Source organism: Gymnogyps californianus, chromosome 3, assembly GCF_018139145.2.
Source record: "Gymnogyps californianus isolate 813 chromosome 3, ASM1813914v2, whole genome shotgun sequence".
Classification (NCBI taxonomy): domain Eukaryota; kingdom Metazoa; phylum Chordata; class Aves; order Accipitriformes; family Cathartidae; genus Gymnogyps; species Gymnogyps californianus.
In genome coordinates, this window is record NC_059473.1 from 16,444,896 (window position 1) to 16,471,299 (window position 26,404).

Sequence of the window (26,404 nt, forward strand, 5' to 3'; positions counted from 1 at the left end):
AATCTCTGAATTATATCTTACTGTTTATTTCTTGTTAATAACTCTACTGCATGCACTTATTTGCTGCCACAAAAAATTGTCAGTAATGTCTTATAAGGGTTTTCTGCTATTTTTCTTTTCAATGCTATGCTTCCAACACTGAAGTGGTAGTAAAATTATTATTCCCTGCCGTGGACACTCTGATTCTTTTAATGAATAGCACATTCTGAGCTAAACTTATGATCTATTAGCATTTAATCTAATAATTAAGAGGAAGCTGAACAAGAGAAAAGAGACCTTCTGCCAACACTTATGTGAGAACAGTTAGCAGTGTAGATATCAAAGAAAGATGAGACACATACCCCTTTGAAATTAGTTGGTCCAAAGCAAAAAAAGGAAAAGTTGGAGGCAAAAATTAATACTTACTTTTAGCCAAAATGTTCCTTTGTAGTTTGCATAACTGGTGTAAACCCCCACTGCATTTCTTCATTCAGATCACCATCTTACTGACCAGGCCTTGTAAATTAACAATCCATTCTGGACAACTGAAGTAACTGCAGGATGGAAACATTTCCATTAAACAGCTGAACAATCTCTAGTTCTAAGAAAATCAAAACAAAACAAGCCTTTTTTTATTTCATCTTGAAAACTGTTTTTTCCTACTGTCTGAAAAACAAATTTCTCTGTGAATGTATGCCACCAAGCATAATGATAGGGTAATAAGGCATTGTCACAAAGCATTAAAAGGCAGACACCAGTAAGGGAAGAGGGAACTCCTCGTTCTGTCAAAGGTCTCATACGTGTACAGCCAAGACAACAGAACGTGGAAGTTTGCAGAACTGAGCGCAATGCTGAGTCAAGTGGAAGAGATGCTGAGTTGAATAGATGATTCACATGGCAAAATCCAGCTTGCCATCCTTAGAGAGGAACACAATATTGACAAAATATCATTCAACCTTCTTAATATAGCAATCATTTAATAATGGCTTAACAACAAAAGTTTTTCCTAACAACACTTGTACCAGGAGACTCATTTCAAGTGAGTAAACTGAACATAGTTGTATTTTTTATTTTAGGAATATGTAGTGTCTCCAATCTTCAGTTACGACTCTCAGGGCAGTGCTAAATCTCCTTTGATCAAATCATCCCTGCTTCCTGCCAGTTTTGTGGTGTGTTTTTTTGGTTTTCTTTTGTTTTTTGGTTTTTTTTTTCCTGTGATGCCTTTGTGTTTAGAAAGCCTGTGACTTGGACCTCCCCATACTGAAAGGAGCTAGTTGACATGAGGGTGTTTTCTCATTGCCCCAGAGCTTTTAAGTCATTTGATCTTCTGTTCAGTCTCCTTGGTCTGTTCTTGGAACATCTGTTTCCAAAATAACTGGCACAGTATGGTTTAGGAGGATTGAGTATCTAATCACATCAGGTCTGTTCACCATGATGTTAAATACTCACAGGTCATCTCTGATTAAATTAAGACAGTTCCTTCTCTCCTTTTTCTGTAATTTTCTAAAAGATTGAATAATTATAGGAAAGCTGGCAAACAGTACCAGTGCTGATTCTGACAACTTTCTTTTACATTATCATAAGATAATTTATTAGCAACAGACCCCTAGAGTTGTTGAATGCTGTTCATCCTATAACATCTGATTTTGCTCAGTTTATGAAAACCTTGAATACTATTAATGTGTCTTTTTAATAGACAATATAAAATACCTTTTATTTTTTCTTATGTTAGCATGTAACTAAACTTTTACAGACTTCTTTTAATTATCTAAATCATGTTTACCTTGATATAAAGATCTTGAGAGCTTTTCATGCACAGACTAGACAGCTAGTTATAAGAATGAATTGTAAGCCCCTGTTTGCCCCCCACCTCCTCAAAAAAACAAAACAAAACAAACACACAAACAAACAAACACCAAACCAAAAACCCCAAACCAAACAATCAAAAAACCAAATCACCTCCCACTGAAAACTCTTTCACTTGATATCTTTTATCAGGCTGGTAAGTTAAGTATTTAATCTGCTTCACAAAAGAATTTTAGGTTTAGAATATGCTGAAAACATTATTACCTGCATAGTTAGAAATCATCAAGCCTGTATAATGTATTCTTCTAACCTGTTATGTCTAATGACTTTCACGCCAGTATTAGTAGTCCATTTTTTCCAAAATCAAACTGTTTGCTTCTAACTTGTATTGAGGAAGTGTGGAATTATTAATGAACATACCATCTATCACTTTTGCCTCCAATATGCTCACAGAATTAGTGGAACTTTTTGTCCTTCCATGGACCGTGTAGGCTGGAAGTCTCAAAGAGCTTATCTATCTTTAACAGTATACAAGATATGCAATGGACAGTTTTGACAAACTGTCATAAGTATTGAAGTTTAAAAAAAAATTCTAACACTGCTTTAGTTACGATACTGATTAAACATAGTATCAGTAGTATCAGTCCTTGAAAATATTATTGCCTGTGGGACCACAATACACCTTTGCTGTAGATAAGTGTCTCCATTATACTGCAGCAAAATGAAGCATAGAGAAGCTTCTTGTAGGTGTTTTCTGCTGTCTTCTCTTTCTGCCTGTTGCTCTTTTGGCCTGTTATTGGGCAAGTACCTGATATTTTTTTCAGTGAGTTGAGGTGCCCTCAGGATTGTGTCTCTTTCTAAGAAAGATTCTGTAGCATCCTGTTTAGACCTCATCATCACTTCAACAATTTCTAAGATTGAGAGTTTTTGAGTGGGTTAAAGAATGTTGGAGATGCATGGAAGAAGTTGGTCTCTAGTGAATTAGTGGTAGGTAAATAATCAGATGTTCATAAAATGGGGCACATTCAGATAGTATATTTTGTCATTCAGGTAGTGGTTTTAGTTATGTAGTATGATTAGTTTTGTATGTTACTAGGGAACCTACTGAAATTCCTGGTGGTCTGCCCACTGACTATTGGCTTGGGGTAAAGGATATTGCTCGTTCACTACTTCTTCCACCAGTGTCAATGAGTCTAAGAGCTGTTTCCAAAGCCTGTGGCAGTGAACTGGCTACAATGCTTGACCATCCTGCAAAAAATTACTTCTTAATACATTTCAGAAACACATGTCCTTTGCTTTCTAGGAACTGCTGTGCCTTCCTGTGAGCAGAAATGCAGTCTTTCTGCTACCTTTCTCGTTACCAGCCTGGAGGCTGGGAAAAGACGACTTGTGGCTGGTTGCTCTGGGGTCTAACAGACTGTGACCGCTCTGTGCCAGAGCCGCTCGCCAGGAGGGTTTCCTGTAATGTCTGAAAGTGACAGTTACTTGCTTGTCTCAGGGGTTTTAAGATCTTACCCTCAATACGCCAAGTCTAGTCTCGAGCCTCTTGTTGAGGCTGTCATAATGTTCGTACGCAGGTTTTTGATTCTATCATACTGCAGTCATGGTCATGAAGCAATCTGCACTCAATTCAAACCATGCTGGGGATATTTACCCGTTTCAGGTGGCTTTTTGCTAACTGGATGATAATTGTAACTGGTAGTAGCAATACTGATAGGTTTACATATGAAGTATCCTAAGGTAATTATCTAGGTGAACGACAGTCAGACATGACCTTTTAATAGCCTGTAAGGTTTACCTGAATATCTTTTACTGGCTTTGACCTATTTTGAGTAGTACAGGCCTAGTCTCGCAAGCATTTCTTTACATGTGGTTTTACCCATCTGCTTGAAGATGCATACGTGAATGGCTGGTTCATTAAAGAGCGATTTAGTTTGTTTAAAAAGCACCAAAATATGCCACTTAAAAAAAACCCAACAAATTAAAACCTAACAAAAAAACGAAACCCAACTTTGCTTATGTTCCCCAGTAATAATAGTGATATGTAATACGTAATTTTTCTGTGTCATACTGAGTGAATATTCATTTACCATCTTCTCTTTGAGCAGTTTCAGTAAATACAATGTAAGTCTTTAATAACTGATTTTCTCCTTTGTGTTTTCAGAGGCAACAATTTTAAGCTATGATGGAAGTATGTTTATGAAAATACAGCTCCCTGTTGTGATGCATACAGAGGCCGAAGATGTTTCTTTACGGTTCAGGTCTCAGCGAGCTTATGGCATTTTAATGGCAACTACTTCTAGGGAATCTGCAGATACTCTTCGTTTAGAGTTGGATGCAGGACGAGTTAAACTAACGGTCAACCTAGGTAACAAACTCTTCCTCCAAGAAATTAACATTTTCTTTACATTTTTCTTTTTGCTTGCAAACATTTATGAAACAGCCTGTTTTAACATTAAAAGTAAACTGAAATTATATACAAACACATGTCAATGCAACATTTGCATATGTACATACACACACAAATACATACCCATTATTATATTTTATTTTGTTTTCTTTTGCATTTTTGTATTCTTTATATAGTCTTAACATAATCCATCACAATATTTTTGTACTATTGTGTATTCTAAAAAGAGAAGACTAGTTCATCAGTGGTATTTTTGGGCTAAATTATTATTCTTCATTGTGGAAGATTGGTCTCCCTCCACAACTTCTTCACAGTAGCAGTTCCACAATTTAAAAGTGCAAGCAGAAACAACGTGTATGTAGGTCAGTTTAATTTTACCTTCACCAATCCATGTACAATATGCAAATGTATCAAAGAATTTCTAGTTTCAACACTGAAAATGTTGCAGTTAGATATTCCCACTGATGGATTTCTTGGTCTCCTTTTTTTAGGTGTCAAATCTATAGTAAATCCATCTCCTCTTTTTTAAACAATTCTGTAGCGGTATTTTTGTAGTATCGAACGATAACACAACCCTTCAATGCCCAAAGACTGCGGCCCTCAGCAAACAGCCGTGTGAACACAGGAGGCACAAGCCCTTTTACAGAAAAAAAATTGGTTTCCTGGTTTGAAATATGATGGACAAAATGTTAGGTTATGGTTTTGTCTAGTTGAAAAAAAAGTAAATAAATAAAAGCACTTCTGCCATGCTTACGAATAAGTCCAAGTCAGGACCTGAAAGAGAACAGAAGTACACTCAGGAAAACGCACATTCAGTGCTGTCGTTGCTGTTCAGTGGAATGCTATTTTTAAAGGGAATTAAGTATTTTATTGTTTAAATCGCAGATAAAATTATTTCCAGAAACCATGGGGGGGGGGGGGGGGGGGGGGGGGGGATAAAAAAGAAAATAACCACCTAACCCTCCGCTTTGTAAAAGTGTTGCTCACTGAGATACTGTCCCGGTGTTCAGACTTCGGAAGGCAGAAGGAGAAGCGAAGGGTTTCCTTGTTCACTCTTCTCTTACAGTCCCCTCTAGTGCCGAGCCGGGGCTCCTGCAGGCTGCGGGCCGCCCCCGGCGCCGAGCGGCGGCGCGGAGCCTCCCTCCCGCGGGAGCGCTTTCTGTAAAAGGGGATGTGCGGGTGCTGGTCCTTGGCTGTTTGCAACCACTTTTCTGATGCGGTTGACGACACATGACAAACTCAGCTATATGGAAACAAAATCTAGGTTTGATGGTATATATGTTCCTCAAAGGTATAAACCAGGAGTAGCTGTACAAACCAAGTAGCGTGGCGTAGATTTTTTTACAGTAATAAACGCAGGTAGCCAAGCAGAGGATCCTGCCACAGATCAGGTCATTCTCTTTATATACAAAACACCACCCTCTGTCAGTTTTTGCCTACTTCTGTAGTTCAAGAAAGTAAATAAATCCATGCCCTAGTGATATTGTTTCTTCCTCCAACACTGCTCCATTTTTTTTCCTTTTTTTTTTTTTATCAGGCAAGGAAATCTGAAAATAGACAGGATTCTCTAATTATCAGTGTTTCTAAATATGTGGTCATTTTCGGTATATTAATATAGCTTTAAATGTAATCACTGTTCATTTCTTAAGTCTATACATTAAGAAAATGTAAACCCACAAAACCTTATTTATAGGCCTGGGTAATGAGCTTTGTATTTTACGACTTAGTTTTTGAAGATCAGCCTTTGAGGTATACTATACACAAGTTGTCCAAGATGTCTGATTGTGGCCTGGCTTGCTCTATGACCCATTGTGACGGAGCACTTTCTAATTGCATTGAGAGAAATTACCTGTTCTTTCACAGATGGGGAGAAAGTTGCAGCCTGCCTCAGTTAAGCATCTTTGACATTTAATCCTGATTTTTCACTTAGATTTGTCACCATGTAGCTTTGTTTGAAATTGGCCATTTTTACCCTATTTGTCGTTTCTATTTATAAAGATTTATCGCAGTATATCTGGGTTATAACAGTATGTAAAGACTGATGATATGGAGTGGCCATATTTGCATGTGTCTGTCCCCGGAAGGGTGGACTGTGATTTTATTGGATGTCTGCAGCTATTACCTTGAAGGATAAATTTTCATTTTTCATCTATTCTTCCCCATCTAGACTGTATCAGGATTAACTGTAATTCCAGTAAGTGCCTATTCAAACTTTTTAAAATGTTATTCCACCATTATAAAATATGCAAACTAGATGAAAAAGATTGTGGACAGCTTGCAAGCGCTTGATAATTTATTAATGAAATGTGATGATTCATTATTGTTGTGTAAAAAGTCATCATATACTCTAGTGTGTATTTTTTTTCCTTCCCATAGGATATAACTTTTAACTAGAATATTAAAAAAGGAAGTATTCTACAGGTTGTAAACATACATAGAGGAAATAGTACCTGTAGTACTGTATTATTCTAGATGGGCTATTTTATTTACAGTAGCCATAGAATTTTTGAACCAGCATTTCTGATAAGCTGTCACATATTTTCCCCTGCGTCCTCCTAGTTTTCTTGACATTTTATCTCCAACTTGTGGTGACACCGTTGGAACATAATTGTCCGTAGCACAAGAATTTCTCTTTTATAATCCTCCTAGACAATTAGCTGTATTTACTGGCTGCTTATAACACAATTGATTTTGCTCAATCTTTGTTTTATGGAAATATAATACACTACAATAAGGATATTATTACGTCTGAGAATAACCATATTTCTATGATGATTTTTTACACTCTAATCATGTAAAAAACCTTAAATTGAACAATTTTTCTCTGTGATATGCATGTTTATGAAACAGAGGGAAACATTTGCCAGATGAATGGACTAAATTTTAACTTCTCTGATATTATTTGGATTAAGAGGCTATATTCTGAAAGGAGAAAAAGGACTGTGATTTTATTTTGAGTCTGTGGAATTCCTGAATGGTGTCAACAAAATTATTGATAGTAAGTATGGTAGATTTGAGTTTTGGGTTGTTGTTTCTTTCCCTTCCTAACAGGTTTTGCAGGCCAGAGGACTGGCTTTATGCAAATAGAAACAAAGCTAAACAACAAACTGCGTAGGTAGAATTTGTAGTTGTTAATAGTTTCCCAAAAGACATTAACATAACATTCCATAATAGTTTTATAATCCACAAAGAAAAATAGAGAACTGCAGTTATTTATAATGTGTCATCTGCTAATAGATTTTTTCAATGAGCAGCTTTACAAGACAAAAATACAGCATTTGTATTAAAAAGCAAAGTTTTCTTGGGGCAAGTTTTTAATCTAAACCATACTTAAATCCAGACAGACTTTTCACTACAGTAAAGGAAATGCTTGTAAGCACCAAGGCATAAAGATAGCTTTCTCATATTAAAAAAAAAAAAAAAAAGTTGTCAGTTATAAAAACAAATATTTCCACTTGACAAAAATATCCATTGTCCATTGCCAAAATGTATAAGACCATGAAAAATCTCAGAAATGTTTTGTTGGTCTGTCACAGGACACTATTGTTTTCTTCTGATGAAGTCCCAATTAGAAAAAGATTTCCAAGTCTAAGACAAGGAGTTTTTTGAGCAGAAACGTAATGAGTTTGCCTGCTGCTGCTAAATTCCTTTTTCCCTAGGAAAAGCAATATTGCTTTTTTCTTAACTTTCTTAATAAAATTAGAAAATCCCTCTGAAAAGGGAATTACTAGCATAGAAAAAAATTAGTAATAAAGCCACAATACAATAAGTGTTTTGGTTTTTTAGTCTCTTTTGGACAAAATGAGGTGTCATAAAAATAAATTAAAAGTATTTCTAGGTTCCATTTTTAAGCAAGTTTTGGATCAAAAGAGAACCTGCAAATACAGAGTAAGTAATAAGCCTCCAATTAGTGGATTGTAAAAAGGAGAAATAGATGTACTGAATTAAATTAGCAGTTATGAGTTCATCTTGGTCTCATACAGAAGCAGAATAACCTCTCTACAAAATATCCTTGGTATCAAATACTCATAAGTTATTTTTCTTCACAGTTTGTTTATAGCCTTTTTGTTACTAGAAATGAACTTTCATGATTAGTTCCATCTCCCTTTGGTGCTTGTGTACTGAACAGGTTTTTGTGAGCTTTCTGTATGGTAAGTACTACAATGCTTTCTTATCAGCCCTCACTGTAGTTTTTCAACAACCAGATAACATTTCATGAGCAATTTCTGTGTTTTAATTTTTAGATTATGAAGAATTATACTCTAAGCAGTCCTTAGAAAATGTTTGCTTATTAGACAATATAATGGATTTTAGTGGAACACAAACAATTTGTTTCAAAGCAACAGCATCCAGAACTTGAATCTTAATTTGCTAAACATTGTAATAGTTCAGTGCCTGTCTCTTTGGGTCTACTGAGAGATGGATGTATATCAATCCTGGTTTTATATTGATAGAAGTAAATCTGGTTTTCATGTTTGAGAAATGTTTTTCAGATTTTCCCATTTCTGTTGCTTAGAAGTTAGTCATCTTAATATAATTTCACTGTTGGGACTGACATACTATTTATTATAGCTAGACTAGTAACAGAGTTAAAGTCAGGATGAAGCTATCTGGTTTGAATTTGGAGAGACAGCTTTAAAAAAAATGTAAACCCAAACATATAAAAAAATTGGTGTTTTGCTTGAGAGAAGAAAAGGAAAATGAATGTAAGCACCTTATTTCCTACAGTGAATTACAAACATAGTGAATAAAATATTGCACTTCCTCCTCCTGTTTTCCCTTGAGTGCAGCCTGAAACCTGTCTTCTGCTCATAGCAGATCAAATGACCAGCTGTTGGCTGGTCAGAGCTGAGATTTTGGTAGCAATTTGTTCTACACTTTGTCGTGACTTCACCTTTAGCTAATGTCCTGTGTTGCAGAAGAGGTGGCATTTTGTGGTCTTCCTTGTTTGATACACAGACTTTTTTAAAATTTCAGAATGTTAATCAGATGTCAGGTCGCTACTGAGCTTGTGTCTCATTAACAATATCATGGAGACTGTTCACTTCATGCCATTTTTATGGAAATGAGTGGCATACTAAAGTCAAACCTTTTTTTTTGTGCTAGGTTAGAAGATTGGTACCTTTATAAAACCTTACACTACTAGAAATTCTGTCTCATGTCAATCAGAAAAAAAACATTGCTGAAATGTTGGTTTTGTACATCCTTAAATCACTTCATTGTGTTCTTCAGACCTGCAAGTTTACAAAACAAAACTGTCTGTCAGGCAGTGAAATAAATGGTACTGCAGGTAATAATCTACTGCAGGTATATTTAGGTTGATGTTGAGGCTGACATCAGGAGAAAGGGGAAAACTTAAGTTATGAACAGAAACAGCTACTATGGTTTCAGTATTAGTTTTCATAGACTGAGGAATTCATTTGAAAATAAGATTGAGGTGAACAATGTTGGTTCAAATAACACGAATGTGCAGCATTTCTTGGCACTAGTCGTTCTGTAAAAATCACTAATTTGATTGCTATACAGCTCTTATACATTATATACAAAATTGATGAACTAATCCTTAAAAATTGCCTGAGGAGAAATGCTAAAAAAATAAAATAAATACATTTCTCGCTTTCAGGGAGGGAAGTAATTGCTACCTTTTAATTGCAGACTGTAAAGCATAAGTTACAAACATCAGTGAATCCTATTGAATTTATGGGATTTTAATCTAGTATTAGAGACAGAACTTCATCCCATAAAATTTACATGGCAGATCAATAACAGTTTTTGAATGACCTGTGAACAAATACAGTTGTACTATATTTCCATATTTTTCACTGCTGCAATGTTAAGGGCTATTATCTTGACTTAATTTAAATTCCCTTTTTTCCAGTTTTAATGCTTCCAAAACACTAGCATCTGAAAAATTCCAGGTATCTGTAACTCTAGAGGCTGCTGGTTTTTATGGGCAATATACTTTTTTCACAGGCATGTGCTGTCTTACATGTTATTTCATCTTTTGTGGTTTTTTTGCATTGCTATCATTTCTGAAAATAAATTGTCTACATTTTTATATGAGTCAGCAGAGTAGGACCATAGGATTTTTATTAATTGATACATTACGCAAATAATAATGTTAATGGTTAACAGGTAAATAGCTGGCGCTCATTTCTGAATCTGATACTTTTGTTCAATATGAAAAGATACAGGATAATACTTTTTTTGAATGCTGCTGTGAAAGATTGCTCAACTAGTGGCACACGGTGGAGGAGTGATTTAGGACAGTTCTCTGGTACACAGTTTTGCTTCTGTAGGCAATAATTCATAGAGTAATCCCACTGAATTCAGTTATACTCAAATGTAGGACTGTCATAAGAAATGAATAAGAATTGCAGAATGTTCGGAAGCAGGGAACAGAGTACTGTGGCAGTATACATATATACTGTTCCCTAAGGAATGTATCAACCAGCTTTGCTAGCTGGGTGTCCACCTTTTCAAATTAGGAACAATTTCCTGGGCTTTGGGGCTTTTCTGTTTATCTGTCCAGTGAAGTGCCCCTTAACTTGTTGTATTTGCATGCACCCTTCCTTCTGTGTCTACCTAGTTCTTCATCCATTCTCTGTATCCTCTTTTTTCTCTCATTTTCTCACTCCATTTTATTTCTCTGTTTTTCCCTATAATCCTTAATTTTTTTCCTTGTTTTGTACATCCGTCCTTTTAAAACTTTGCTATTCTTCAGATGTGCACATTACAGATGATTTAATTATTCTGTTTGGAATATGTAACATCTGTTACTGAAGCATTTTTTCTTGTCAAGGTATCCTACAAATCCAGAGCATGACAAGGAGCTATGTCAGGTTATTGGTAAATAACAGGAGAATTACATGTATTGGAGAACCAAAAATGGCCTTCATTTACAGTGTATTTTCAGTTTGCACATAGATTGTAAGCAGCAGGAAAGCTTAAATGAAGACTGTACATCCTTTTGAAAGCTACTGCTTGTAAAAATGCATTTTGTTGCAAAGTCCAGAGTCTTCAGCTGTGCTCTTATGGATATTGCAAAATCTACTGTGATGAGCAAATCACTAATACATTTCCATGCATTAACTTCTCACTATCTGGTGAAAAAAATTATTAGAATATATTATTTGCTCCTTTGTTGTTGTTGTTGGCAGTAGAAAATCATTAAAATGATGCAATAATGTAGCTCCCCCCAAAATGTAAGATTTTGTATTTGGCCTGTTTTCTTACACAGTGCTTATGACTTGTGTGAGGTGGTTTTGATCTTTTTCTCATTCAGTATGGCTGACAGCCTGCTAAAAATATGTAAAAGAGCTTTACCATAGAGGACATACAGCAAATCAGCAGGGTACTTTCACTGCAAGTTCAGTGAGGGACTCCCCTCTGTTTGGGGTGTAAAGTTTGAAATAATTATAAATAATTCTTTTAAAGCTTTGGCTATACTTTGCAAGTTTAGAACAGGGGGGTTTTTTGATTCCTTCTCATTCAGCAATATCACTCTAAAGACCTCTTTTCACATGATTTCCTGATAAACAGGATCTGCTGCTGTGCAACAAAACTGCAAACATATGTGACCCTTTTCAGTCAAGTTCTGATTATGATCTAGTTGCTAATAGAAACCTTCATTTGAATCTAATAAAAGGAAACAGGTTGAAAGACACACAAAAAAGGAAAACTGCTTCTTTACTCAGAGCCTCTCACTGGAGTCCTTAGTACTTAGTCCTGAAGCTGCACTAATACCATCCTGTATCTTGTTTCAGGCACTCTGTTGTGAATTGAGGTTGAAAACAGCTAGGCTAGCGAAAAAAGTTCAGGTTTGAATGCAAAATAGCCTGTATAAACGTAATCAAGAGTTCTAAAGTAGTTAAGGGACAGCCCATAATTTATTCTGTACAGCCACAGAAGCCACTTAGGAGAGTGCCGTCTGATTCCTCATTCTCTGTTAAATATAGGGTGAAAAGAAGTGATGCTGCACAGGTTATGCCATGTAAGCCCATCATATTAATTGGCTTACTGGAGGTGTGATGGCAAAGCCATTCACCTCTTCCTGCAGTCTACCTGCCCACCTGCTCTGGAGAAAAGTAGTAGCTGTTTCCCCTCACTTGTAACCTGCTTCTGCTCTTTGGGAGCACCTAGGGCAAGGTCTATGACTTGGCTTTTCTTATGAAAAGTCATAAATATGCGGTAGGCATTTCCTAGATGCTGATAGATGTTAACACTCAAAAATATTTTTGAGAAAGTCATCTCTGCTCCTTGAATGGTAGGAGTAACTTAGCTGAGAATGCAAAGGGAACCAGCAGGGCCACTGCTGATCATTTTTTCAAATGCTCTGTATACCATTCTTTGGGGTTTGTGCTGCAGAATTTCATTTGTGTTTTAAAAAGTTTTTCATTTACATCAAAATTGTATTCTTCTAACCCTGTCTGCTGGTCCTGCTTTTGCATTGCCTGTTGCTTTGCTGCCAGCACAGATGTTCAAGCATCCATGTGGTGAATTTGACTGTGACCCATTAACAAAATTGTTAATTTTAACTTGCTGCAGTTTTCTGAGCAGTTTTATCACATGACACATATGGACACCTGCTGTAGAATAAAACAGGAGAGGGGGGAGGCAGGAATGGTGTGGAGGCAGTAGAACAACCACCTCTGGTAGAGAAAGTGGATTGCTTTTTTCAGCAATACAGACTTATGCTGTCCCAAAGTGAATTCAGTCTGGCCTGTATCTAAGCAAGAACATCCTGGAAAAACACATGTTATTTACAGAAGGGTAAAAACATCACTTCTTGAGATGTGGAATGCTTAATCTGTATCAGTTAAGGAAGAGATATTTCAGACATCTGAAGGGAAATGTTGGAAGGGTTTCTGAGTAAATGTCTGCCTCTTCAGTTATATACATCACAATTATTTTCCTTCTCTCCTGAATTTGGCTCATAAAACAAGCTGTAAGTTGAACCTAGGAAATATCTGAGGCCCAGTTTTAGGGAGTTTCAAGACTGAGGAAAAGCCATTAAGTATCAAGAAGAGGATACGTGTTAGGAGATGCCAGCTGAGGGGATGCTGTGCTTTTTGGCCATTCACATAAGATAACAAAGGCTTGCAATCTGTTTTGTGTTGTGGCCTTTTGTGAAATTTCATATGGATGTAGTTTGGCTTGAGAGGATTCTGAGAAGGTAACAGTGAAGGTATATTGGACTTCTGAGTGTGAGCTCTCACCTTTAATGGGTGATTTAAAAAAAAATCAGTCTTGTGATATACCGATTTCTCAGCTGAAATGTATGCTTTGGTAAATACAAATCTTGCAGGGAAATACTCAAGATAGCTAAAGGGCAGGCATTTTTACCGCTTCCTTATCCAGTTATAGTTGTTAAAAGAAAAAAAAAAATTAGAAACTTGAGCTAATAAAGGACATACGAAAATTTGAATCAACTAGCTAATTATAAAATCTTGAAGAGTCTTGCACATGTATAATTTGTCAATGCCAGTGATGAGGCACCCATAAGTTCCCCTCTAGCTCAGGCCTGAACCTGCTTAGCTGGAGCATGGGAGAGAATTATCATATTAATATAGCAAACAAAAGCTCAAACCTTCATTGAAGTGAAAAATAAGGGCTTTAGATTTGCTGGCTGACCATTTAAGGGTCTATCATATTTCCTTTCTCCCTACTGACAAAGCTTTCAAGGTCAGCTGCTGGGGACTGAAGGCTTTGCTCTATCAATGCTTCCAGCCTACATGAAGGACAGCAATAAAGTTTATTTCCATGCCTGCATTCTACTTGCTGTTTATAAAACCTCATCTGTGTTTGCTTTTTCTTAGCTAGCAGAGGGGAAAATTGCCATTAGTCTTCTGGCAGACTGTCAATAAAATATCATTTCAAGTTCTCTTACTAGAAAACAGATGTTTTTCTTTTTTGTGTGTATGCTTCTTTCTTTTCACTCTTTTCATCCATCTTATTTTTAAGTCCCACATTCTACTTATGGTACTTTAAAGATATAACAGATTGAATGGGAACCTCAGTAATCAAATATATAATAGTAGCGTATCTGTGGCTTTCTCAAGGCACAGTGGTGTGCTCTGCAATAGCCAAACACAGTAAAAAAGGCAACAGTAAAAGCTTAAACATATTGTTATTTAAGTGAATTTGAAAATTCATACAATAAGGATAGTTGCCCTAATTGGTGGTGAAAAAATCATTAGGTTAATGTTCAGATAAATACTTGCTTTTTTAGCACTACCACATAAATGTTTTCAGAAACTTCTGTAAGATTGCTGAAAAGTGGTATTGTGTGTATTTTAGTGTATAGTTCAATTTTACAAGGTCAGGTAGAGATAGTTTTCAATTTAGTGTATATGTGGGGCTATATGAGTCAGGGCCATGGTGTGGTTATATATCATCTGGCTCTGAGCATTGGTATGCTGCCAAGGTGTTACCAGCAGAGCCCAAGGGGCATGGTCTGGAATTGACTGAAGTTGTTCCCTCTGAACCTTCAGCTTGAACTCTTAAAGGGGAGTGGGGAGCAGGAGATCCTCCAAAATACTAAATATGACAAGAGGACTCTTGGAGGATAGGAAAGCCAAGATTGCTACAAGCATGTAACCTCTCATTTTACCAATAGGGACAAAGCATCCTCCAGGATGTGTTAGATCTATAAGAATAGACGGTCTTGAATTAATTAATCCTGGTTTATATGCAAGGGAGTTGTGTGTGTCTAGCTCATACTGGTCCTATCAAATCTTTCATAAAAGGACTTTTCAGAAGAAGTAGACTAGGCCTTTCTACTATTTTAATGGGAAGAAGCAGTAGAAAATAAGTTTTTCATGTATAGCAGGTCCTAAATTTCTCTTATTTTACTTTTATGTTTTTCTCATTTAGCTTTTGAGAAGTAAGATGACTTATTCACATTTCAGGACTGGTGATTTAAATTATCACAATTTTTTGCGTGACAAAGTGGGTGTTACAGTCTAATCTTGTGGGGATATTGAGGAGTACTGTTCTAATCAGTAGCAGCAAAGCAATTGAACACTATTTTCTTCTGGAGAAGAATATATAAAAGCTAGTGTAACATTATTCATATTAGTGAACTGGGCTGCAATGGTAGTCATTTCACAGTAAAGCTCTGCTATCAACTGGTCCCACAGGAATCTCTACTGATATATTCATAAATGATTGAGAGAAAAGGAGGAACACTGAGATGATATTATTTGCAGATGCAATAAGATTATTTAGGAAAATCAAATGAAAAGCTGCATGTGAGGGTTTTCTGAAGGGTTTCAAAACGCTGAATGACTGGATAGTAAAATGGTAGGTGGAATTAAATATCAATACGTACGAAGTAATTCATACTAGAAAAAGTAACCTTAATTATGCAAGCACAGCAATGGGGTCTGTTAGCACTGAGCTGAAGAAATTGTGCAGTCATGTAAATAGCTCTTGTAAAACAGTTCAGCGCTCAGAAGTGACCAGAAATCCCAAAGGATGTTAGTAACTATGGGGAAAGGAAGTAAGACCAGAATAAAAAACAGCATTATGCTATTGTACAGTCATTGTTTATCCACATCTTGAATGCTGCATGTGTTTTTAGTTTCTGTTCCTCGTGATGAGCTTAAATAGGAAAAATACAGTGCACTGCAACAGGGAGGATTCCAAGTATGGATTGGCTTTTCTACATGGAGGAGCTAGGAAAAAAACGATACCTGAGAGAATATATTTTTGTAAAGATATGATTATACAGCCATAAGAAGCATCAAGAAGTTAATAAGTAGTATGAAACTGAAATACATCAAGGACTTTTTGTGATAAAGTAGTTTCTGTAGCTCCAGTAGTCCCTAATGTGTTAGTCATTGGAAGCTGTGACTGTGTTAGAATAGTAATTACTATAGAGTGGCCCTGCTTTTCTTAGCTGCTGTTGAAAGCACAATGCTGGGCTAGCTGGACTTCCAGTCTCGCCTGGCAAGGCCACCCTCGTGTTCCTAAACAGATTTTTTTTTTTTTTTTTTAATGGAACAGAAGTTTGTCATTGTTATTAAAGTTGATGATCTAGATGCAGCCTTAGCTCAGAAAGTCTGTAAACTACTAGCTGCTAGAAGCTGGCAGCAAATAGTTAGGGGAAAGTCCCTTAATTTTGTTTCTTTCCTCTCTAAACATCAATTGCTGGTCATTGTCAAAGGCAGAATGCAAGACAATAAAGAACTCAGGTGTAACATTCAGTATAGCAGTTTTTGTCTTAAGCACCATTTCCCCTCTTATTTTGCAGCTTCTTTTCCTAATCATTTTACCACTGGTTTATACCCTATATTCAGAGCAAACAGGGAATTGCTAGTGAAAGTAATATATAAATCTACCATCAGCTGGGTTGCATACAGTCATTCTAAACTTTGTAATCAGATTCTATGAAAATTAGAGTATTACCACACAGATGGCAGCAGATCACACAAGCGAATTTTTCAATAAATTCTCAAAAAAATTCATTCCTAGTTAACTGACAAAGCCAGTCAAATTAGGATAGACCATTAATTAATTTGGCTATTTCATACGTACCAAGCATTGTGAATAAGTTTTTTGACTTAGTACCAAGAGTTTTCTGGAAAGAAATTTTGGTCTGTGGCTCTTTAAAAAGCAAAATAATTGTTAGCATTCAGTATCAAGAAAAAACAGTAACTCAGCACTGCTCAGTTGATAATGCTTCTAAATTTATACTCAGATTGGAAATACTATTAGAATTCATGTATAAATACCTTTATTTGCTTTTCACGTTATTCCTCATTTGTTTCTTAGGACTCTGTTTCTAAGAAATAATGCTGTTGTGATGCTCATTTGTTAATACTTTTGTGGAAAACATTTAGAAGTGTTTATAAATGAAAATTCTATGGAGAAATACTGCAGTCTGTCTAAGATTATAGTTTGAAGAGTTTTTTTCAGGTGATAGAAAGTTAAGGTTTTTTCCAAATAAAACTGTCTAACAAGATACTAAAATCATTAATAGTTCAGAAAGCATTTAAGTATATTAAGAACATGCATAGGACTTTTTCTGAATACGATGCCTTACTGAATCAATGCTGCTTTGCTTATCTCCAGAACTTTTCAAGGAAAACCAAACAAATTGCCATCTCTCTGCAGGCAGATACTGCTTTTCTGATCAACACATCACATGCTCACAGCCATCATTGTGTCCTAATATATACTTGTAAAGAATTCATATAATGAGTGTTTGTGGGTTTTTTGAATAAAATGGACATACGCAGGTAAGAGGTAAGGGAGAGAGGAAATATAGAATCGGAGAGAGTGAAATTTGAATGGGATGTCTGGCTCTCACTAACACAACCAGTGAGCATTGCAATAGATCTAATATGTTGAGGTGAATTGCCAAGTTTCTGTCTGTCCCTCTCATATTAATAGATATGAATGGAACACTTCTACATTATAAAAAAGTGCAACCAACTTCAGTGAGAGTCAGATCAGATCCTATTTCTCAGTTTGGTGTGATTAGGAGAACCAAGCTGCTTAGGGAAAGCTTGACTACATCATCTTCAATCAAAGAAAAAAAGAAAAAAAGGGGTACCAAACTAAAATTTTGCTTAAATTAAAATGATTTTGATACATTTATACATTTGTACTGCTGGAAGTCTGGAATAAATTCCTGGTAAGCAATTAGCTTACTCCTTAAAATCAGTGGGATCTGATTATAGACAGTAGTGAACAGTACAGGGGTGTAGAGCCTTTGTCTTTTCCATATGTAGTGCTCTAATGCAGAAGTAGAGTTCTCTGCCTATTTGCATAAATACAAGTTCACAGAACCTGGTTTCTGAGCTATCTGTGGCATTTTGATGGCCCCTCCTTTACTGAGTCTGCAGAAAATATTGTGTAAGTATGTATTAGTTTTAGCTGTATGACTGTTTCAAAAAGGTGAGTTATTTTATCATTGCTTCACTTCTCTGCAGCAATTCATCATTTCATAAGATCAATCTTGATGAAGAAGTCTAGCAAGCACTTAGCTACAATATTATTCTCCATTAATATTGTAAGAACAGTAATTCATTTTTCAATGTGCTTTTTTTGAAGAGCTAATAGTGTTAAAAACATCTACCCAGTGCATGTCACCGATGAGCAGTTTCTTATATTAAAAACACTTACTCTGTATCTAGCACATTTTGCATATGTGTCTATTAAAATGCATGAAACATCTATCATAACATTTTAAGCACTTAGTAGCTTATTATTGGAACCACATAACTGCTTCCTTATTATCTCTTCTTGACAATGACTTTAACGAATTATATTCAGGTAGCTGTTAAAATTTCCATCCAAGCACATTTCATTTTTGGATGACATGTCAAGAGGTTAAACTTATGCTCCCTTCCAGCTGATTTCTAGGCCTAAATCCATCAGACAAGTCACTTCAAAGGAGATATTACTCTGTTGAGTTGAGACATCAAGATAAAGTTGGCTTTCTGAGATGCAGTTCCCTTTGGGAAGTGTGCAAAGAATTCTTCAGCAGTTATTTGTCTAGGCAGTCTTGAAGCAACAAGACACAAGATGAAGACCAAGACATGGAATGAGAAAAAGCTATTAAAGAAAAAAGGGAGCTGTGGTTAATGTAGCTTATACTAATTCTTTGGTATTATTTCTCATTCATTTTATATTCTGTGACAACTTCCTCCAAGGAGTGAAGCGCATGTATGTAGAAATAACATTTCATTAGTTAAAAGTTCCTCTCTGTCTCTGCACATTAAGTCTTTTCTCACTAATAGTAAAATCTGTCTGGAAAAGAAAGACCAAATAGGTAAGTCATCAATTCCATCTTTCACTCACATGCCATGAACTGTTTACGTGTGACTTGTGGAAATTGAATCAGAAATTAAGAATAACAAGCATAGATAACATGCTCACTACCATCTAAGGAATTCTAGTTTTAGCAAAATTTAAGCACTTACAGTTGTTGAGTATAGGCGAAAATTACCTGTTGAATTTGTGTTGTGGTTACTGCTATACTTCGAATTGTCCATGCAGTTTTTGCTATGTAACATTTCAGCAGACTGAAAGCAAGTATGCTGTTTCCTAGGAGGGAACAATGTACACCATGGGCTCTCAGGGAAAGAAGTATTCTTGCATCTCCAGCTAATGTTTTGCAGGTGATAGAAGACACTTAGAAAGTTAGTTGACAAGCTAATCAGCCCTGAATAAGAGCAGCACTAGCTAGAAAAGACTACAATGTGGATTCTTGATTTCCTAAAATTACATAAACCAAGATACAGAGAGCACCTTAAGAACGTGCGAGTAGGAACTTCTGTCAAGAAGCTTGGTTTTTTTCAATAACAAAATTGTCATTCACTGACACTGAGCACAATCCTTGAGAGATAACAAATGGCAAAAGAGCATTTGAGAGATTCTCTCAATGTTAAAATCAATTCCATCTACTCAATTTTAAAAGGCATGCTGTTTTAGTTTTATATGGGCATGCAAGAGACAGAGCAAGCAACAGCCTGGAAATAACAGCAAAAGGTGATTGACTGTACGTATTGTTAACGTGCAAATGTTTGAGCAGTCGTAATTGCAAAAGGAAACTCTCAAAAAGTTGCAAGTGAACAATGAAAAAGTAAACCTAAAACACTCTATTGCAGATGTCACAGTTAAGTTCAGTTTTATTTAGCCACCATAAATATATGTCTGGCAAAGTAATAGGTTTAGAAGCACCTGAAATGTGGCGTGAAAAGTTTGATGTGGAATGCAGAAAAAGGCCTTGTTTGCAAGAAAGACACATGCATTGGTCTTTTGAGTAAGAAATCACATGAAGAAGCTAGCAGAGTTGCTGAAAATTTATCTTTAATAAAATGTCATATTAAGCTTATGCAGACTGTCTCAAACATAAGTGGTATCTAAGACAGCTGAGTACTTTTGTTCCCAACAAATTCTTTACTGGAATATGTATGAAGTAATTTTTTAAATCTTATTTTATGCTCAGTAATCCTGAAAAAGTATGTCTGAAAAAAATGTTATTTTTATAGTGAAATTTTTGTAGGTTCCCTGGTAATTAGTATTCAGATTGGTTTCTGCAGATAAGGAATATCAGACCTAGCTCAAAATTGAAAGAAACATTTAAAGAATATTTACAACACTGTCTACAATTTCAGTCTGAAAAATTCAGGGTCTTTTTCCTTTAAAAGAAATTTTTTTTATAAGAGAGATTCAAACAACTGTTAATGTATATTGTTTACCCTTTTTAAATAGTACTAGAGCATTGAAATCTTAAGATACGTATTCACTTTATATGGCCCTGCTACTGTTAATATGCTAAGTGCTCTGCCCTGTGGCCCATATCATTGAGAACATCAGGAATCTTAAATTCTGGATGAAACCTGGTGCAGCTGAACTGGTAACTCTTCAGAAGTTGAAAAGGTCTAAAAGTAATCATGAACTATTTACACTGTAGTGACAAAACTTCACAAGGATAAACTTGGAGCAAGAATGACATGACGTAGTGATGAACAAATACAAATCAGAAAAAGTGCGGTTTTGCAAGTATTTTGTGAAATAGTTTAGGAATATACAGGAAAATAAGTGTAGGCCTTATATGTCATCTATTGTGTAAGTTGGAAAAAATCAGAGACCAATCCGACACCCATCAAAGTCAGTGGAGGCTGTTTATAGAACAGGGATCACCCTTTGTATTCATCTATTTGTAATTTCTGAAAATAATCTGAAATGTCTATTTTAGTGCTCCTTGCTTGACTCCTGTCTACGTAGAAGCATGCAAGAATAAGCAGTGTCAAGAAATTGTGCTTTTCGATCCATGATGAGTATAAAAATATTTTAAAACATTTAAGTAATTATCAACAATCACACATCTTTAAACATTATTCTCTTTACCCTTAACTAGGCAAAAAGTTATAATTCAGTGTTTTCATTTAAAAAAAAAAAGAAAAAGGATATGAGTGAGATTTAGTTGTTACTATTTTATAACAGCTATGCCTTGGGATGAAGACACCTGTAAATTAAGAGGAGCTTATTCTTGAAATAAAGTCACAGTCCAAATTCTTTTCCTTTCTGTGCCAACTAGTTACCAATCTGCTTATTCTTAAGCACAATGTGCAAGATATAAGGGTAAAATGAAATACTTATGTGGGGTTTTTTTATGTTCATTTTTGCCTAAACATAAAGGTAATGTTTTTTTCTAAAAGGGTAAATTATGGAGAAGCATACTTAAGTTGTGCTTACTTATATTTTAAAATGTACTTCAGAGTTTTGATAGCCATGGTTTGATATAAATGGGCACAGTCAATATAAAAGTCAAAAAGGCTAATGTGTGATCAAAGCTATTTCTGCTTCTTTCCGGTTGTCAGTTATAATCTAACCAAAGTACAAAAAAAATATTCCAATTCTTAGGAAAAAAACAAAAGATCAATTGTGTACCAACTTTTTCTGCAAAAATCCCTGTAAGTTAGGTTACTTTTCCTTCACTGGGTTTAAGTGGAAAGAAAAAGGGCAGACTTAGCAGTAGAAAAGAGTAACACAGGTTCTTCAGACTCATAAAGGGTGTCCGCACCATCAGGGTACACCTAGAGATCTGCTATATCTGTTCCCTGTAGCAGCTGTGTATCTAAGTCTTTTTTGTATTAGCTGAATGACAGCGATTTGCAGATCAGCAATTAAGGTCCAGATTATCAAAGTTTAGATAGCTGTCTCATGATGAAATCCTTCTTCTGAGTCAGAATTCTTCCAGATCTCTTGGATTCAGAGGAGACAGCAAAGTTCCTCTGGAAGCTGAGGCACTGTATTTGAAAAGTAACTTGTAGAGACGATGTCAAAGGAAAAGGAGATTGCCAGGTGTATCACTCTCAATTTCTTTGAAAGCTTAGAGGAATATTGTCTCTGCTTCTAGAAATCCAGGACAGGGTATGTATGTGTTTCTGCCTTTGTGTTTTGTAGAGTTTGGCGCTTTTGGTTTGGGTAGTCAAAACAAGAATAATCAGTCTGCTGAGGTAAAAATCTAACTCTTCTTGGGAAAGCAGAAAATGAACTTGAACTCCTCTTAGGATCACTTTTTTTCCTTAGTTTAAGCCCACATCTCACAAATCAGTACTATTGACAGAACTCTGAATTCACACAGAATTAATGAATATTACAGATCCTGGCTGCCATTAAAGTCATAAAAGAATAATGAATATTTACTTTTTAAAAAAATGAATTCCAGTATTGCTTAAAATTGGAGTTTCATGTTAGTCTTGGTACTATTTTACACAGGAGTTACCAAGTCAGTTCTTAAGTTTTTCAATCCTATTCCCACTATAGGAGGGGAAAAAAGCAAACACTAATAATTTCAGATTAATTAATCATTCTTTTCTCTCCAGTTTTGCAAAGTTTTTGTTAAATAGGAGTTCAAAGGAATTTTTCATTGAAACAAACTTTCAGCATAAGAAAGCTCTCTATAATACAAACATTCATGATGGGAAAATTTCAGTATTTTAAATGAATTAAAATTTCCCATTTTATTCTTCCTTGTGCAATACACTAGCTTATAGTGGATTATCCTTTAACAAACAATTTCAGCTATCAAGCCAAATTGATTTTTTTTTTTTTCCTGTATTATTCAGTGTCACTGTGTGTCTAGGTGAGTTGTTGCAGTGACTCAGTCCAGGTTCTTCAAGTCCCTCGAGGGTAGATTTCGATTAGATGTAAGGAAGAAATTCTTTACTGTGAGGGTGGTGAGGCACTGGAACAGGTTGCCCAGAGAAGCTGTGGATGCCCCATCCCTGGAAGTGTTCAAGGCCAGGTTGGATGGGGCTTCGAGCAACCTGGTCTAGTGGAAGGTGTCCCTGCCCATGGCAGGGGGGTTGGAATGAGATGATGTTTAAGGTCCCTTCCAACCCAAACCATTCTATGATTCTATGATTCCCTTACTGTCATCCTTCTGTGATCTTTTCTCAGACTTGGCTACAGGAGGGTTCTGGGAACTGGGGAGCTGGCTGAGAAAATGGGATAACAGGCCTGTGAAATAGCTGCTTTCCTAATGTACTGCAGTAGCGTAGGTAGAATGAAGTCCAAGATGTTGACTTGAAAGTGTTTGTGTTAAGTGCACCTTACTTAAAACAAAATGCTTAAACGTATTCAGCTTAAAATTCTTGGAATTTTTCATTATGCAGCCATGTCAAACTGAGGTAAAAATAAATTAAGATTTACTAAAAGTCACACAAGTAGTTTGTGGAAGTGAATCTGCTGAATATCAATTCAGAGTCCTAGGATTTGGGTGCACTTTAAAAAATTTAGCATGATTCAAGGCAGGTTATGACCTTACAGTGTGTTTGTAATGCTGCATGATCTTTGCAAGTGCACATTTTTTTACCTGCAGTAAATACAAAGTAAATAATCTTGCACTGAAGCTTGCTTTAAATTAGCATAAAATTACCATGTATTGAAAGTTCACGCTCACCTTACCTACAGCAAAGTCAATTGTCAAGTTCAACATAATTTCTGAAAACTTGGCTGAAAATGTTCAGCGGTGAGCTGACAAAGCAACAACTGTATGTTTCAAGCTCATTGACTTTGCTGTGCTTTAGTTCAGGGCCTTGGGGTAGATTCATAAAACCTTTAGTACCTTTAGCACATTTTCTGATAGTTGTGATCCTTAGAGAACAGTACAAAAGAGAAACTGCACTCTTGTTAAAAATACAGGGATCTAGCTGACTTCTGGTTTTCGCTTTTAAAAGATACTTTTCTCTCATTATTTCCAAGAAGAAAAAAAAATTGTATGTCCTTAGGGCTGTTTGTGTTTCACTTGCTTAGATATATGACTTACAAAACTAAATTAAAATGCAGCTGATTCCTAACAATAAATGTTTTAAGTAATGTGTTGAGAAATGTCTCTGAGCTGGGTTAGACATTTCATAATGCAGTAACAAAATCAGTTTTATCCTTTCACGTACTCTGAGTTCACATATAGTTGTAATTGCAATTTCAAAACCTTTTTTTCAAGAAATATGGTTCAACTTAATATAGACCCATTTATTAATCAGCGAAGCACACTTCCCAATTTTAAGAGCATGCTTATGTGTTCTATGTATACTTTGATGTGGCAGGAAAGTCTAGAGGCCAAGACTTGCAACTCAAAAGTTTACTACTTTCTTGATGTTTCTTTCTTTCTCCATCTTGGTGAAATTCAGTAGTGGTCCTCGTTCTGTTTGTAGAGAATAGGCTCTCACAAGGCAGTAGTTTATCATCAGCACCTTTCTTGGCAGACACCAAGAATCCTTAGATTTAATTTTGTCCAATAGATCTGTCTGTGTTCTGCCCTCCCACCTTGATCCACTGGCTCTATTTAGATACTTGTGTCACCAACAGTTGATATCTCACAGCTTTAAAGAAATTAATAGATGAGTATGTGCGCTATCACACCCCAACATAAATAGCTTGCTTAAGGCAAAAGGTAGACTAAGTTGGGAGACGGGAAAATACTGAGCAGCTCAGACCATGGGCAGGGGAAGCAAATTCACAGAAAAAAAGAGAAAAGAAACAGGTAAACGACTATAGAAAACTCTGTGTCCTCAGACCTGGATATGACGCTTGATTCCTGGATTGGCTGTTTTTAATATCCTATGGATTTTTCTTCCCCAGTGTATTCACTATGTATTCTAGTTTTCCTTACTAGTGAACTAGATCAATATTAAATGCAGTCTGTTTGTAGTTTGGTCATGTACAGGAAGCCAGTAGAGTTTTTAAAAGTTACCTTGCTTAGCTTTCTGCATTTCTATATAAGTGCATGTACAGAAACAGATTTAATATTATATTTCTGTTACTCAAAATAATATGAGCAAATCTATTCTACAGCCAAAGTGAAGACTAAGGAATGATATTAGCAACTCTAATCTCCTTCGTTTTAATTTCTGAGATGTCAGGCTTTGTTTTAAAAAGTAATAAAAATACCCTAAACTGCCAATACTTTATCTAAATTGCCAAAAGCAATTTTGCCTATAACAAAGCTATTGTGGGCTGGAACTTTTTGATCAAGCAGTGCAGATTGATATGTTTTGCTTGATATGATTCAGTGAATGTGCTGTTCTTGTGGAATTTTCTGTATGAGTCTGTTAGGAAGAAAATACAGTTGACAAAATTTCTTGACCTGCAATAAGACTGTCTCAAGTTAATTTATCAATTAGCTTTAAAAGATAAACTGATACACATCGTTGATCTTTAAAAGGCAACTAAGTTTTTCTATTAGTAAGAAACATGCATAGTCAGGGAATTTCAGGATGATGCAGATGCAGTCATGTAAGATACAGCTGATTCACTATAATAATTGACTTTTTAAATTCAAGTTTGCAAATGAGTGATTTGGAAGACCAGAATTGTTTCTGCAGCCAGCCACCATAGAAAGGATAATGAAGATTAAGATGCTGTCATGGTTTGACCCCAGCTGGCAACTAAGCACCACGCAGCCGCTTCCCCCTCCCCCCTCCCAGTGGGGTGGGGAGGAGGATTAGGGAAAAAAAGTAAAACTCGTGTGTTGAGATAAGAACAGTTTGATAACTAAAGTAAAATATAATACTAACAATAATAATAAAAATATAATATTAATAATAGTAATGAAAAGGAATATAACAAAAAAAAAGAAATAAACCCCAAGAAAATACAAGTGATGCACAATGCAATTGCTCACCAGCCACTGACCGATGCCCAAGCAGTGATCTGTCCGCTCCTCCCCCTCCCCCCCAGCCAACTCCCCCCAGTTTATATACTGAGCATGACATTCCATGGTATGGAATGTCCCTTTGTCTAGTTCGGGTCAGCTGTCCTGGCCATGCTCCCTCCCAGCTTCTTGCACACCTGCTTGCTGGCGGAGCATGGGAAACTGAAAAATCCTTAACTTGGGATAAGGGCTACTTAGCAACAACTAAAACATCAGTGTGTTATCAACATCATTCTCACACTAAATCCAAAACACAGCACTGTATCAGCTACTAAAAAGAAAATTAACTCTATCCCAACTGAAATCAGGACGGATGCCTTCCCCTATTTGTCTTGTGTTTCTGCATCTAGTTCTGGAGGAATCTTTTCTGAACTTTTTGTGCTGCAAACTGGTGTGTAATATAGATGCCTCACAAGGTTTGCACAGTGGCTGTGAGACTGGCTGTTTGCTGGAACAGAAGCCCAGATTACAGGCATGCTAGATTTACCCTGGAAAGCAGGTTAAATGAGATGGCACAGAGTTCTCTGGTT

The 26,404-nt window shown here is 36.1% G+C and overlaps 1 protein-coding gene across 23 annotated transcripts in view; it reads left to right on the top strand.

Moving 5' to 3' along the window:
- Positions 1–26,404, top strand: part of NRXN1 (neurexin 1) — a 729,374-nt gene that overhangs the window by 315,302 nt on the left and 387,668 nt on the right. For 16 of the 23 annotated variants that reach the window (XM_050893180.1, XM_050893184.1, XM_050893185.1 and 13 more), the window contains 2 exons: positions 3,950–4,153; positions 6,363–6,389. In XM_050893180.1, the coding sequence (XP_050749137.1) occupies positions 3,950–4,153; positions 6,363–6,389 (231 nt within the window). The remainder of the gene's footprint in view (positions 1–3,949; positions 4,154–6,362; positions 6,390–26,404) is intronic. The other 7 variants (XM_050893195.1, XM_050893198.1, XM_050893200.1 and 4 more) reach the window with 1 other exon arrangement.